The sequence below is a fragment of the Terrapene carolina genome, unplaced genomic scaffold, assembly GCF_002925995.2.
Source record: "Terrapene carolina triunguis isolate 2854851 unplaced genomic scaffold, T_m_triunguis-2.0 Scaffold66, whole genome shotgun sequence".
Classification (NCBI taxonomy): Eukaryota; Metazoa; Chordata; order Testudines; family Emydidae; genus Terrapene; species Terrapene triunguis.
This window is the reverse complement of record NW_020664417.1, coordinates 37,794,171-37,810,703: the sequence shown is the minus strand read 5'-3', so window position 1 is coordinate 37,810,703 and position 16,533 is coordinate 37,794,171. Positions and strand designations below refer to the sequence as shown.

At 39.4% G+C, this 16,533-nt stretch overlaps 1 protein-coding gene across 3 annotated transcripts in view; it reads left to right on the top strand.

Moving 5' to 3' along the window:
- The window catches only part of GPM6A (glycoprotein M6A), a 353,254-nt gene that overhangs the window by 291,400 nt on the left and 45,321 nt on the right, over positions 1-16,533 (top strand). For all 3 annotated transcript variants that reach the window (XM_024194656.3, XM_024194649.3, XM_029910696.1), the window contains exon 3: positions 12,394-12,550. In XM_024194656.3, the coding sequence (XP_024050424.1) occupies positions 12,394-12,550 (157 nt within the window). The remainder of the gene's footprint in view (positions 1-12,393; positions 12,551-16,533) is intronic.

The following is a 16,533-nucleotide window of genomic DNA, read 5'->3' as shown; positions in this document are numbered from 1 at the left end:
ACGTTATGTGCACATGTAAATCTTTGCAAGAGCACGGTGTAATCTGGTAAAAACAAAATATTTCTGTACACACTTCAATAGTTGGATATATTACAAAAATCATAAACTGACTGTATTTGGAGATATTTGATCCATATTCCTGTCAGTGTGTTACATAGCTGTATTTTTAATATCATGATGATCATCTCTCATTCTTCATGATCTGTAGTCTAAGAATTAACTAAAATTACTACATAGTAGGGTCTCATGCCTAAAATTATAAATGCCAGTAATATACCTCTCTTGATAGGTAACTTATTTTTACGTGAGTTAACTTACTCTCCTTCATTAGGGTTTATTCCCTTTGATTCTCATTTGCTTACTTAATAAAATTATTCTTACAATGATAAGGTTAGAGGAATATGCATAAATATCCATATGCATAAACTGGGTATTGTCTAATATTGCTCAGCCCTTGGTGCAAAACTCTAGCTGTTGCCCAAGAGATCTAAATTGGGCAAAATAACCCTCTCCTCTCAATCCGAGGGTTTAGTGAACACCAGGTGAAAGGGCAGGAGTAGAGGAAAGTGGCCCTAAAGCCCTAGTTGTGGCCGAGGCAGGATTCTCTTGGCACATTCATTGTGGAAGACCGCCCTAAGGCTGCCTTCTGAGGTCCCCCTTGTATGCTGGGGGTGGAAGTGGTACATCGGGGGAGGGCTAGAGCATGCAGCTTTGCTGTGACCCATAGAGCAGGGTTGTCTAAATTATGTCAGGGCCTCTCCAGCACCAGGAGTAGATGAGGATCAGGAGGGCACAAAAGGTGGTTTAAAGCCACCATAGTCCATACTCTTCCTTGGTTGTAAGTTGTCTGTTGTGCCTTTTGAAGGTAAAGTGCAGAATTTTACCTCAAGCCTCCATCCCCTAAAGAAGCAAACAATCTAGGAATTAACAAGTAAGTGATGAATTAGGGACAGCTTCTCATACCCTTACTCTTACTGAGTAGCACCTTGCTCTACAAATAGTTCTGTTGACATCATTAGGATCATGTGTTACCCAATGAGAGTAAGCTATCAGAATCTGCCCCTTAAAGAACAAGAAGCAGTGTGAACTCACATGCTACATATCATATGCAACAAACCTATGAACTTTCCTTTACGCAGTTCCCAACAAGTTGAATGGAGATAATATTGCTAACATAATTTATTAAGTATCAGAGAGGTAGCCGTGTTAGTCTGGATCTGTAAAAAGCAACAAAGAGTCTTGTGGCACCTTATAGACTAACAAATGTATTGGAGCATAAGCTTTCGTGGGTGAATACCCACTTCATCAATTTATTAAGAGTTTAGAAAATGCTTTAATTTGGTTCTACATGAAATTCTTCTTGAAATGTACAGCGCCACAGCCTAGAAAGGAATCTCAGTTACTTGTCCTAGTTCCTTTAGAGTATTTTTTTCCTTTCACCAATAGACAGGTTTTGTAAAGGCCCTTTGTCAAAGGGTGTCACTGGCCCTTTTAGAGGGAACAGGCCAGTGCCCTGTGACTGGGCATCTGACCCCCAGCTCAGCTTTATAAGAGGACACCTGAGACCTAGGGAACAGGGGCAGGTGAGAGCTGCCTGAAAGACTCAGAGACATTGGCAGGTGAGAGCTGATGGAGACCAGGAGGCTGTAGAAGGTCCCTGAAGGAAGCTGTAGCTGGGGAAAGGCTGAAGGCAGGAGGGCAGCAAGTGGGGTTTGCTTTCTGGCCTCTCCAAACCAGAGATCCAGGACTGGAGAGGGCTGAAGTCAGAGAGCTGCAGAGGGAATTGCCTGCTGACTTCTGAGCCAGAGCAGAGGGCTGAAGTCAGGGGAGTGGCAGAGGTCTTACCCACCAGTGATGATGTGCTGCAGAGCTGGAAGAGGTCAATGGAATAGGGGGAATGATGGAGTCTCTTCTGGTGGGGACGAACCACAGCAGAGGCTGTAGAGATTCCTGCTGGGAAGAGCAGGATTCCACTCCAGCTGGAAGGGCTGTGGTGGCAGTCCTGGTAAAAGAACAGGAGAGGACAGAAGAAGAGCCCAAGTATGGTGAAAGATGATGGAACACAGTATGTGCTAAAATGATGGACTAGAGGATGTGGGATTTTAAGGACTAAATACACTGGGTGGGAGAAATAGACTATGTTTGGGATGTTTGGATTGTTTTGCACTACGTTTTTGTAATATACCTGCCCAATAAAGGAGTATTTTTGAGGCAAGAAAGCTTGTTTTGAGGACTCCGTAGAAGGGAAGTAGAGGTAAGTGCACTTGTTCTGCTGCTGGAGTGTACTTCAGGTGGGATTGACATACTTTTGCCCCTAGCTACTTTTTCTAGCATTAACACATTCTGTTTTATCATTTCACTGCAATCTTTAATTGACCACCACATATTCCCATTTTGTCCTTTCCCAATTCCCACTCCTAGTACAAGCTCTGTATTAACCCGATATCTCTGAAAAGTCCCTCATGGAGCCACATTAATGTTTTCTTATAACTTACATTTTTCTTTTTTTCTGAGGCATTGTACACTCTTTTGCCTTAATTGTGGTGTTATTTGCGTTGCTCCAGCCTTACTCTCTATACAATGTATGGATATTAATAATTCCCTCTTTCTGCTTGCTTATGCTGTTTCTTAATTCTCCAGAATTTGACTTTATACATGGAAACAGCTATTACCAAATCCGCCTTTATGACATTCCGCATAATTAAGTGGCATTGAGTTTGATAAATTCAGTAGCCTAGGGACTAGATTTAACCCGCATTTGTTTGGTGGACACCCAGTCACAGGACCTCAGAAGCCTAATGAGGGATTGTGCATGGGCAGAAAGTGGTTGTAAAGTGCCTTCCAGTGAGTGGCTGACAGGGCAAAAAAAGGGACTTAGCTAGGGAAACTGCTAAATGCAAAGGATCAGTGCATCTCCTCAGCATTCTACATAGGTAGGGCTTCTGTGGATTCCCCCCACAAAAAAATTGAAGCCGTAAAGCTGCCCCTGCAAAGTGGAAGCTCTGAGGCAGGGCAGGTGGCAATGTCATTCTTTGCCTTCCCTCAGGATGACTCCCCCAAAGGTACAGGGGGATCATAGAATCATAGAATATCAGGGTTGGAAGGGACCTCAGGAGGTCATCTAGTCCAACCCCCTGCTCAAAGCAGGACCAATTCCTAACTAAATCATCCCAGCCAGGGCTTTGTCAAGCCGGGCCTTAAAAACCTCCAAAGAAGGAGACTCCACCACCTCACTAGGTAACCCATTCCAGTGCTTCACCACCCTCCTTGTGAAAAAGTTTTTCCTAATATCCAACCTAGACCTCCCCCATTGCAGCTTGAGACCATTGCTCCTTGTTCTGTCATCTGCCACCACTGAGAACAGCCGAGCTCCATCCTCTTTGGAACCCCCCCCTCAGGTAGTTGAAAGCAGCTATCAAATCCCCCCTCATTCTTCTCTTCTGGAGACTAAACAATCCCAGTTCCCTCAGCCTCTCCTCATAAATCATGTGCTCCAGACCCCTAATCATTTTTGTTGCCCTCCGCTGGACTCTTTCCAATTTTTCCACATCCTTCTTGTAGTGTGGGGCCCAAAACTGGACACAGTATTCCAGATGAGGCCTCACCAATGTCGAATAAAGGGGAACGATCACGTTCCTCGATCTGCTGGCAATGCCCCTACTTATACAGCCCAAAATGCCATTAGCCTTCTTGGCAACAAGAGCACACTGTTGACTCATATCCAGCTTCTCGTCCATTGTGACCCCTAGGTCCTTTTCTGCAGAACTGCTACCCAGCCATTCGGTCCCTAGTCTGTAGCAGTGCATGGGATTCTTCCGTCCTAAGTGCAGGACTCTGCACTTGTCCTTGTTGAACCTCATCAGGGTTTTTTTGGCCCAATCCTCTAATTTGTCTAGGTCCCTCTGTATCCGATCCCTACCCTCTAGTGTATCTACCATGCCTCCCAGTTTAGTGTCATCTGCAAACTTGCTGAGAGTGCAGTCCACACCATCCTCCAGATCATTAATAAAGATATTAAACAAAACCGGCCCCAGGACCGACCCTTGAGGCACTCCGCTTGAAACCGGCTGCCAACTAGACATGGAGCCATTGATCACTACCCGTTGAGCCCGACGATCTAGCCAGCTTTCTGTCCACATTACAGTCCATTCATCCAGCCCATACTTCTTTAACTTGGCGGCAAGAATATTGTGGGAGACCGTATCAAAAGCTTTGCTAAAGTCAAGGAATAACACATCCACTGCTTTCCCCTCATCCACAGAGCCAGTTATCTCATCATAGAAGGCAATTAGGTTAGTCAGGCATGACTTGCCCTTGGTGAATCCATGCTGACTGTTCCTGATCACTTTCCTCTCCTCTAAGTGTTTCATAATTGATTCCTTGAGGAATCAGCTGGTACAGAGACAAATAAATTACACCTCTCTCTGCCAGCATGAGTGAATTTGATTCCTGGCCTCTGAGTAGTAACCAGTCTTTCATTGTGGCATATAATATTAAAAGAAATGAGCCTAGTTTCATAACCCAGGTGCTACATTTGTATTCTGTTGTCTATTGATTAGTGGCATTAATATCCCAGGAACAAAAAACATTACTCAAATTTTACAAGGCCTGAACACCTCTCCTCACCCCCACCCCAAAAAAATCTGTGTTTATTTTTGTGAAGTGTATCTGTCAACCTTGAAAAATAAATTTAAAAAATGAATTGAGCTGTGCTAATCAAATCAGCATTTTAGTGCCTGCTATACCCATTGAATTTATCTGTGAGAATTGCATTTATTTTTGTTAACTTGGAAATAGAAATATTTTAAACCACTAAGTATCTGGAAAGAATTTAATGTTGTGTTCAATTTATTACCTTTGAGTTTATTTGTAATTACAATCTTTTCAATGCCTGTATTCTTCTTGATTCCGTTATCTTTATTTGGAGAAGTTACATTATACATTCATTGTATGCAGTGTTGTGGTAGCCAGGATATTAGAGAGGCAAGGAGGGTGAGGTAATATCTGTTATTGAACGAACTTCTGTTGGTGAGAGAGACAAGCTTTCGAGCTCACTCAGAGCTCTTCTCTAGACCTGAAGAAGAGCTGTGTGTAAGCTCGAAAGCTTGTTTCTCTCACCAAGGGAAGTTGGTCCAATAAAAGATATTACCTCATCTACCTTGTCTCATTATACCTTCAGACTGATATGAAAAGTAGAATTATACAATGCTGCCAAATGTTGGGAAATTAATTTCACAGTAATACTAAATGTGGTATCTGGATAGACAACTAAACTGTAGTAATAGTAGGACTTTATTCCTTATTCAAATAGAAGTATGTACACAGAGAGAGAGAGAGAGAAATATGTTATTAACAGTGCTTTCTGCACAGTGAGAGAGTCAAGTGGCACAAGGCAAATCCAAGGAGAGTATTGTTCCTGTTAATCATCATCAAGTGCTTGCAATACGTATGTATTTTAATTAAATAAAAATCCCCTGCCTTGGGTACAATTTTGAGCATTCCAAAGCAGTATAAAGCAGCTTGGATAGAAAAAATCTCTCATTTTCTGTTGACTGATTACTAATTTTTCAGCATTCACGATGGAGAATGCTTAGGCTGCACAGTGTAATTGCTTCAGAATTCCTACAGTATTAATCCATTTTGGGACGCAGTAAAAACAGGAAAGGCTCATAGCTAACAGGATTTTGGGGACCAGATCCTCAGTTGGTGTAAATCAATGTAGGTCCATTTATTTCAAAGGAGCTATACTGATTTACACCAGTCAAGGATCTGGCTCCTAATGCCTGAAAAGCTATTGCCTCCAAGTGTGCTCAATAGGAGTATAACCAATGTATAATCTTGGGAGAGGCAATACTGGCAAACTTTGGATATACAAATACCAATCAGAAAAGCCTCTTAATCGCAGCTCTTTGCACTGTCTGTTCCACACACCCTCCTTATTCAGCAAAACAAATAATAAATGGACATATTCTGTCACTTAGTTCGTAGAGGAGTTCTTTGCAAAGATTGATGACAGAGCATGCTGGTCTTCTCCTTCAAAAAGAGGATAATCCCTATTATGTGAACGCCTCAAGGGAAACCTTCAGATAATCAGCGTGCCAGCCCAGCACATTTTCTATCTGTTCTCCAAGAGAACCCCAATAATGGAGAGCCTGACTCTTTCCCCTCAGATGTGAAAGAGCTCCAGCCTCTTGGAACACTTGGCCTGAGCTTCTGTCAATCTTTGAAGGTGATGTTCATCTTTTTTTTTGGTAACCAAGGAGTTTAGTTAGCAGGTATCTAACAGGCACAGCTGGTCTTGGGTCCATACAACATGCATTTTGATGTAGAAATTACCGTGTCAGGGTTTATGGCAGTGGTGGGCAAAGTGGTTTGTAAACAAACTGTCTCACAGCCTGCCAGTGGATTACCCTGACAGGCTGCAGGTTGCCCACAACTGGTTTATGGCCTGTGTTATGTAGGAAGTCAGACTAGATGAACATAATGGACCCTTCTGGCCTTAAAATCTTAGAACATATTCAGTCCTGTGAGCATGTGCTTGCCTATATCATGTAAGTAGCACCAAGCTGCTTACTTGCTGCTGTATCACCTGGCAATCAACCCAATATGAAGGAGGGATTTGATTACACCCCCTTCTTTCTCCTGGGAGCCACCTTTCCCCAATGTCTAGGAGAAGGTGCCCCTCTCATTTTTTCAAATAATATCCATTACAACTTTTGACGTTATTTCACTAAATAATTATCTGGACTTTTTTTTTCTTTTTTCATTTTTTGACCAGCTCAGTGAGTGGTTGACTAATCTTTTGCAAATAATAGACATTGCAAATTTTATCACATTTGTGAATCCACCTTTTCTTCATTCAAACAGTTGAACCCACGTCAGAGTCTATATCATTTGTCACAACAATCTCTTCTCCAAAGTTCACAGCTTTTGAATGTTCATAAAGTGCTTGGGGTTTATCTTATTAACTATTGTTGTGGTTTTATTATTGAAACTGGATTTGTTAAAGTACAAGGAAAAATACTGAAGAGAACTGATGTGGGAAAGAACGAAATGACCTATATTTTTTTCTATCTGTAACTTGATTCTGCTGGGACAGACCACGCTGCACTTAATTGCGCCCTGTTTGTTGTTCCAAGATGACAGCACACTCAGGTGGCAAAGTACAGTGGCTGCTTCTGTTAGGAAAAAAAGTGACTATTTTCTCCACAGCTATTCTCATGTCCCTCAAGTTGGACTGAATCCAAACTCATTAATTATTTATTAAGTCTGCTTAATATGGAATAATTAATAATCAGCATTAGAAAAAATTGAGAAAGGAAAAGTTCTACAGTCAGACTGATTTAATTTAGATCAGTGCAAGCACAGCTTGAACTATAGGTTGGAAAAATCTTATGAACATATTGATCTCTATCTGAATAGGTCCATAACACAAATATTCTTTACCAGATTTTGATGGCATGCAAAACAATTCTTTCTTTACTCTCTAAAAATTGATTTTACTTCCATCAACACAATTGTTTCACAAGAACTTCATTCAAAATAGTCTTTCTTCTTTATATCAATACTGTGTGTTTACACAAAAAGCCTATGTTAATGCAACATTGAGTTTGCAAAGTCAAGCACTCTAAAGGTAGAAACTGTTATAAATAGGGTTGCCTTTGTAACCTTAACTCAGCCCCTTTGTGTGTCTGCAGAATGATTACATTAATTACATGACCACGTATGATTTTTCCCACAGGGTCCCTGAATGGGTAGTTATTCTATATTTCTTTTCATCCTCCTCATTCAGTGTATGGCCCCATGCCATTTATGCACAGCATCCAAATACTGCACTGAATGAAAGGTTTATAATTTTGGCTCCAATCATCTTCCCCCTCTGCTCCTATTAAGGGAGCAGCCTCCTGCTCCAGCATCCTTTCCTGCTGTAATGCTATATACCGCACAGCCCCCTCTTTCTCTCCCCTGCTCCTATTCACCACATTCCACCCACTGGCTTCTGTCTCCCCCTTTGGTCTTCCGCTGGACCTTCTTGGCTCCTGGCATCCTAATCCTAAATGGGTTTTTTGGGGTCTTACTGCAGCATAAACAATAATACCATTAATAATAAATATTCTAAGCCATTTTACCCCCATCAGCTCTATTCAAAAGAATGTTGCATATGAAGAAGTGAGGTTTTTTACCCACGAAAGCTTATCCCCAAATAAATCTGTTAGTCTTTAAGGTGCCACCGAACTCCTTGTTGTTTTTGTGGATACAGACTAACACGGCTACCCCCTGATATTCAAAAGAATCAAATCTAATTTTTAAACAATGGTAATTTCTGAATATTTCACTAGTCCTGCCCTTGAAAACTTCTTCTAGCATGAGTCATGTCAAATTCTATCTATGTTTCACTTTTGTGATATAATATGATTTCCCTGGGCAGACCAAGGCACGCACAATCCTTAGACATTGCAAAGGTTTTAGATGGAGAAGTTTTAATTTTTTTTTTTAATCTCAATGTGTACTTAATCAACATTTTCCAAAAGCATTCTAGATGTTAGTGAGATTTATTCTGAACATTTGTAAGCATGCAAATATTTCTTTGTTTTGGAGCTAAAGGACATAGGAATCAAATTCAGCCTTATGTTTGGACTATAGTTCCAACCTTAACTATGAAGAGGCTGGTCCTCTCCATAATTAAGGAGAGCAAGACTAGAATCCTGGCCTTTCGACCCCAGAAATATGGACGTCTAACCACCTCCTGAACTAATTGAAGATTTCTGATAGGTGTTAGCTGGTGTAATACCAAACGTCCTTTCTAAATTGACCCCAGCCATTAGAGAGCAACATATGTTCTCACTTTTAGCCATGTGTGCATGCACATACACACAGAGAAAGAGGTTGCATCTATACTAGGGATGTGTTTTTTCAAAGGGACATAAAGACTTATCTACATGGCAACATGCAGGAAAGTTAATCCTAATTAACTAAAAATGTGAATTAAAAGTGGATTAGTTAACCTGCATTAAACCCCTATGAGGCCACTCTCATTCAGAGTGGCCTTAATTCAGTTTATCTTAATTCACTTCCACTTGGTGAAACTGCACCTGTTGGGAATTATGGGTCTGAAAAATCCTAGATTAGACAAGACCAATTTGCCTGACCCTGCTTTAACAGAAGATAGTAGGTGTATGTCTTGTTTCCATTTATTTTAATGGACGTTATCGAGCTATTCTCATTCCTACTGATGACAATGGGAGTCTTCTAGGTTATGTTTACACTGCTATTAAATGCCCGCGGCTGGCCCGTGTTAGCTGACTCAGGCTCACGGAGCTCAGGCTACGGAGCTATTTAATTGTGGTGTAGACGTTTGGGCTCGGGCTTGGTTCTGTGATGTGCCTTTTCGAGGAGCAGCACAGGAGATGGAGTATCTGGGGAGGCATAGCAAAGATGACTTAAAACCACTTTTTTCCCACCCAGATTCTAGGCTGCTGCGGAGGTTGAAATATATCAGCCTTTGCTCAGTTACCAATGGCGTGAACTGCATCTCAGAATCCCATCAGCTCCACTACAGCTCTGTATTTCTATAGCACTGAGTAATATGGCATTATGGAAGTGTATAATGGCTAGTGTGGGATGTAGAATTGGACCTATAATCAAGTTATATTTTAACTATTTTTGTCTATTTCCTTTACTATCAGGGTATATCTTTATAAATAATGGCAAGATTTGCTCCAAAATCAGTCATTTAAGGTCTTTGTGTAAAATGAATTTTATACTTGCTGAATTACCATAAAAACAACTGAAAGGGGATTTTTGACAATTATTTTAACATACAAGAACAAACATGAGACACTATGCAACTCTCTGAACAATTATGAGATTTCTAGTGATGCAGATGAATCAGACTGTATTCTTCCATCTGAGTATCTACATCCTTAGTTCAGATATCCAGTTTCTAAATACAGATATCAAATGTGACTCCTTAGACTCATCTGATTGTGAGGCTAGGAAAGGTAGCAGAAAAATATCTTGAGAGCAGATTCTTTATTAGGATAAAGCACCTTGTTCAAGGTAAAAGCTTAGCATGTTTTTTCCCAGCCCTTTTCAGTTCAGCATCATTTAAAAATGTTACTCTTAAGTTATTTTCTAGGTGCTGACTCAGTTTAATAATGATACATATCTTGCCCTCAACCAGGTGCCAGATCATTGGTTAGCAATTAAAAAAGCTTGTTTCAACTGTTCTCAGAAACACTGAAGACACCACAGAGGCATTTATGCTGAGACATTTGACATACAAAGTGCACATTTATGTCTTTGGATGACCTGCAATTTCACAAGCTTTTTAAGTTCAAAGATATGTTACTTGAGCTTTGAGACTTGTTGTCTTAAAACCTACATTTACAGTTATGTTTCATGGATGAGATTGAAAATATTTTTGTGGAAACTGTTTTTCAGTGCAATATGCAATTTTAATTAAACTGATTTTTTTTTATTTTGACAAAATTTCCCACAGAAAGAAAAGGAACCAAAATATTTTGTTCCATTTTGAAATTTATTTTATTTCAATGTTATAATTGTATTTTACATTATTTTATTATGTGTCAGTAGTGCATGAAATGACATATCAAGTCGTCATAATAACATGACAGGTCATTTTACACTATTACTACGAACATTTCATAATATGACAGACACTATAATAGTTGGAATATTGTCTAGCCCTTCACTTCACCCAAGAGATGACTGGAATGCAGTGGTGATTTAAAGGATTAATCTAAATCAGGGGTTCTCAGCCTGGGCGTTTTTACCCCCAGGAGAATTGCAAACAGATATCATGGAGTTACAAACACCGGGCCCTGCCCATATTGCTAAACTGAAGGAAGATTCCATATAGATAAGTAAGGGGGTTGGAGATTGGCTGCAGAGTAGTCCTGATATGGAAAAAGTTTGTAAATTTCTGATCTAAATCAAATTGTGAGATCCTGAACCCTCCACTCTGACCCCTTTAGAGCAGGTAAATGGGCTGGAGCAGCATAAATGGATTATAAAACCCATGATCTTCCTGAGCGGGAATTCCCCTGACTCAGGCACTGCAGAAGATAGTCACAAGGCTGCTTTTTGAGGACCTCTTCACAAGCCCCAGTACTGGGGTCAAGGTGGGGGGCAGGAGGGATACCTAGTGGGCTGGGTCACAGCATGCCACACTGCAAATACCAGGCAATGCTGGGGCCCATAGCACAGCTTGGGGAAGCTATCATTACTTAAACCTTCCAGGAGTGAGTATTCTCTGCCAGGAGCCATTCCAGTCACTAGAGTATCCTTGCGTTAGAAAGCTGAAAGGGTGACTTAAAGCCCCTCTCAGAGGCATAGCAGAGAATCTCACATTTTATCAGTAGATTTAGATCTCAATTCTTGCTTGACTCATGTGCATAGTCCCCTTGTGGTGCTCACTATGCCTTGTCTTAAATTAGTGCCCACACAATGGGTCCTTGATCTTGATCACAAGAATTAAACTCTTCAGGGCAGGAACTGGGTCTTACTACGGGTGTTTATAGTGCCCACACAATGGGTCCTTGATCTCAGCCGGGGCCTCTATACACTACCATAATACAGATAATAATTATGCTCATATTGCCGTGAGTAGGTGAGCAGGACTGGTCCAATAGTTTATAAAATGTTTTGTGATCCCTTGGAATGGAAGTCATTACATGAATATGTTACCCTTCTGCCATGCGTGGCTAACAGTAACAAGGACCAGGTTCAATATGGTGTCTAGGGAATCCTTTTTAAATGCTGTCTCCAAAAATGCACTGTCCATTGGGGAATAGTGGATACAAAATACTGAGGAGAGAGAGTTGTTAGCAGAGATTAATAATGCCATGTGAGAACTAAATATAACGAATTGGATGGTGATGAGTAGATAATTGAAGATTGTGACTGAGCCTCTTTTTCATGACACATTACATTTCAATATCTGTAACTGTCCATGAAGCAAGATGATCTTTAAGGGAGCGCAATATTTCAGAATCATGTTTTCTATTCATGTTTGCTAATTAAATTTGTTGAAGTATTTTAATCCTATTACACTGTTTAGATAATAAAAATAAATGAGGATTAATTGACTTTGGAATTATTTGGACTTAAATACTGCTCTTTTACTGATCCAGGACAATTTTTGAATACCGTTAAGTGAAGGGAGCCCTTATTTTTTTGTGTAACCATTATTCAGACGTGTCAGCCACATGCTATATAAGGCAACATTTACACACATCTTTAAATGCAGTTAACATTATAGAACATCAGCACTGAAGCTTTTTCAGAGTGCAAACTCTTATGCTAGAGGAGATCTTATTATACAACACTGAACTGTTGTTGAGATAAATAACTTTCACACTTCTTGTACAGGATTGACATCTTCAAGTATGTGATCTATGGCATAGCAGCTGCATTCTTTGTCTACGGCATTTTGCTGATGGTGGAGGGATTCTTTACGACTGGTGCCATCAAGGATCTCTATGGAGATTTCAAAATCACCACCTGCGGCAGATGTGTCAGTGCCTGGGTATGTTAATATGATAACCTTCATTACTTATGTTAATTTCAATAGCATCGTTGGAATAGGTTAGGATATGTTTACAGAGGAAATATGTCTCTAGGGAGGGGGGTTGTTATATATTCTTATATATTAGTAGTTTAAAAACTGCAGCAAGAAAGGAATGGAATAATATGAATGGTCTCCATATTAGCTAAGCAATATCTACTGATAAAAAATGCTATATAAAAGCTACATAATAATTAATACTCATGTTGGTAGAAATAATCACTTCACCAATTAAATGGACAGGCTCTTTTGCCCAAGCTAACTGTGAAAACTCATTGCTCAGTATTATGCTCTTTGGCTCAGGACCATGTTTTCATACGTGATTTTATAGTGCCCAACATAATGGAGCCCGTATCCTGATTGGGGCTTTAGGAACTGCTACATATCTGTATATAGGTTGTAATATTTAATCATAGTGAGAGCTGATAAATAGATCAGGCCCTGAACAGTTCCTCCTTGTTTAATAATGTGGAGCTGGATTTTGAACCTTTTACTCATATTGGTGAACAGTTATTCAAAAGTCATATTCACTTCAAAACTAAACCACAAATTGACTTCTGGATTAGCTACTTGCACATTTATGCCCTAGGATTGCTTGGCCAGTCACACTTAGTCTCTGTTTACTACTGAAACAACTAAATAATTATATTTTGGGGGACTGTGCTGAATAAATTCAAGGGAGTCTTTATTAGCAGAACCTTTCTGGGTTGGGGAGAGGCTACTCTAAATCTGAGAGTATTAAAGATGGGCAGATTGGGGTAGTAAATTTCTTGGCTTACCAAATTATCATTCCTTTTACCTGTGTGTTTGTCCTATTTTCTCTTCCATTCTTAGAAGCTCAGGTATTGTCACATCATTTATCAAAAATATTTTGCTGTTTGAGTGGGAGTAGGTGATTGATGCACTTTTGGAAGCCTGTAGAATTTTTAAAGTTGGTCATTTTATACCTTGATGATAATAGGAATAATTGCAAATAGCATGAACATAACATTTTATTCAAAGGAGGGCTAATCACTACACTATATTCTGAGATGACATATATTGATAAGCTGAAGTAAAGGCTAAGAGTACATTCTGGTGACAAAGGGTAAAAACCTTCCAAGAGCATAATAGTTATCAAGAGTCAACTATTAGAAACCCAGGCAATCCATAGCTAAACTTAACTTGAAAAGAAATCCACATATTTGAAATTGTGGAAATGCACAGTTAAGGCCATCCTAACAACTGTAACCTGCCCTATAATAATGTCATTCTTTCATCTTCTTGACTTTGTTCCGTTCATAACTACTGGCTGAGATATTAATAGTTGGACCGAGGACTTGTTGAGACCTTTAAAGATGTCTGTAGTCAGAGGCTGGGAACGTTATAAATTGGGAAAAGTTACTGTACTGAGACCACCACCATGTTCTTTGATCATGCTTTTATCATCTTATGGGCTTTGAGAAGTCTTAAGTCTATGGCTGCAGACATCTTAAATGTACAGGAGATACTGTACTAATACAACTTGTGGAGCCCAGATCATTGATTTTATAACAGTTTTGATATATGCATTCTTCAATACAAAGAGTTATGCTCCATCTACACATTAACCTTTATTCCTTTCATAATAATAAATGCCAAAATCTTATCACCTATGCCTAGGAGGATTCAATATGTACAATTAAAATTAAGGCAGTCTGGTTTTCATGCCCAATAACAAGATGAACTTGTTTGCTATGGGTGGAGGAAGTTGACAGAGAGGGTGAAATCCTGACTCAATTTAAGTGAATGGGAGTTTTGTAGCTGACTTCAATGGAGTCAGGATTTCATCCAGAATATTCCCCCCCCCCCCGGGGAGATTGTATGGCAGCTCTAATTCTGTACATTTCTATATTTTCAAATATTTGGGTTTCTTTTAGGTTAAACCGTAATTTTGAATTTCCTGGTCCTTTTTTGGTGGCTATTTGATAACTAACCTGTTTGTAAGGGTTAAAAAAAACCCCAAACCTAAGATACTGAGATAAGAACATAAGACCGGCCATCTAGCCCAGTATCCTGTCTTCCGACAGTGGCCAATCCCGGGTGCCCCAGAGAGAATGAACAGAACAGGTAATCATCAAGTGATCCATGCCCTGTCACCCATTCCCAGCTTCTGGCAAACAGAGGCTAGGGACACCATCCCTGTCCATCCTGGCTAATAGGCATTGATCGACTATCATCCATAAACTTATCTACTTCTTTTTTGAATACTGTTATATTCACAACATCCTCTGTCAAGGAGTTCCACAGGTTGACTGTGCGTTGTGTGGAAAAAATATTTCCTTTTGTTTGTTTTAAACCTGCTGCCTTTAATTTCATTTGGTGACCCCTAGTTCTTGTGTTATAAGAAGGAGTAAATAACACTTCCTTCTTTACTTTCTCCACACCAGTCATGATTTTATAGACTTCTCTCGTATCCCCCATTGTCATCTCATTTCAAGTTGAAAAGTCCCAGTCTTATTAATCTCCTCATATGGAAGCCGTTCCATACCCCTAATCATTTTGTTGCCCTTTTCTGAACCTTTTCCAATTCCATTATATCTTTTTTGAGATGGGGCAACCACATCTGCATGCAGTATTCAAGAAGTGAGCGTACCATGGATTTATATGGAGGCAATATGATATTTCTGTCTTATTATCTATCCCTTTCTTAATGATTCCCAACATTCTGTTCGCTTTTTTGACGGCCTCTGCACATTGAGTAGATGTTTTCAGAGAACTAGCCACAATGACTCCAAGATCTCTTTCTTGAGTGGTAACAGGTAATTTAGACCCCATCATTTTATATGTATAGTTGTATATAGACATGCACTCCCAACCTTAATTCCAGTTTAATGAAGATGGCAAATTTGTTTGATTTATATTTGTTTAGAAATGTTTGATATGCGTTGTCAGTAGAAGGAATCAAGGAATATGTTAAAAGCATTACAGTAGTCGCTGCAGGGAAGCTCTGTGGGTCGCTGGAAGTCATAGGGCAATACTCTGTATTCTCCCTAACTCTTCAACTGACCTCCTTGAGTTAGCTCTTTATTTCCTGGCCTCTCCTTTCTTCCCATACTTTGATTCCTGCTCTGGTTCTCTATGGCCTTCTTAAGATCAGCAGGAATCTTGTCATGATAAAGAACAGTGGAGTTTTTACTGGTCTTTTTATTTTAATCTAGCCTACAACTCTACATTCTTAAAATATACAGATTTATATCAATTAAAATTTGAGGCATTCTTGTTCACACGTTTCTTTTACTTCATTCACATATTTTAAAAATAATTCTTTTATATAAATAAATATATAAAAATAATGACTAGAGAAAAGCAACAATTTTTATTTGAAAAAGATGTCGTTAAAAGATAGTTCAGTTCTATCATGATGCTTTTGCATTTCTGCATTCCTCTTTTTCACATCACTATATGTAGGAGGATAAATTCAGAGCACAGTACATGGAGAATTAGACATATAACTCCTATTAAAAATTAAAAAGATTGCCCTGTGTATGTAGCCCAGATGGTGCTGTTGCTGTGTAGATCAGATAAGAGAAATTAATATACTGTAATTGTAGAGTTGCCAAATGGAGATTATGCTATTGAGGAGGATTAGCTCATATCACGGACTGCAAGAAGGCTTCCTTATATGGAATTCTGGGATATTGATCTCGTAAGTTAAAAAAAAAAACACTACACAAAACCAAAAATCTCAACTAATAGAATCAACCAGTTGCTTTCTAGCAATGTATTCTAAAAGTGACCCAAAAAGGTATTCTAAAAGTGACCTCTTTATGGTCACATATGCACACAAACTATTTGCATTCTAAAATAATTTGAAACCACATAATGGCTGTAACTTGAAAAGTGGCACTGTTAAGATGAGGTTGTGTGTTTGTCTCAATGATGCCAGGTAGAATTTGCTCAAATTATGAATTAAAAAATATTTC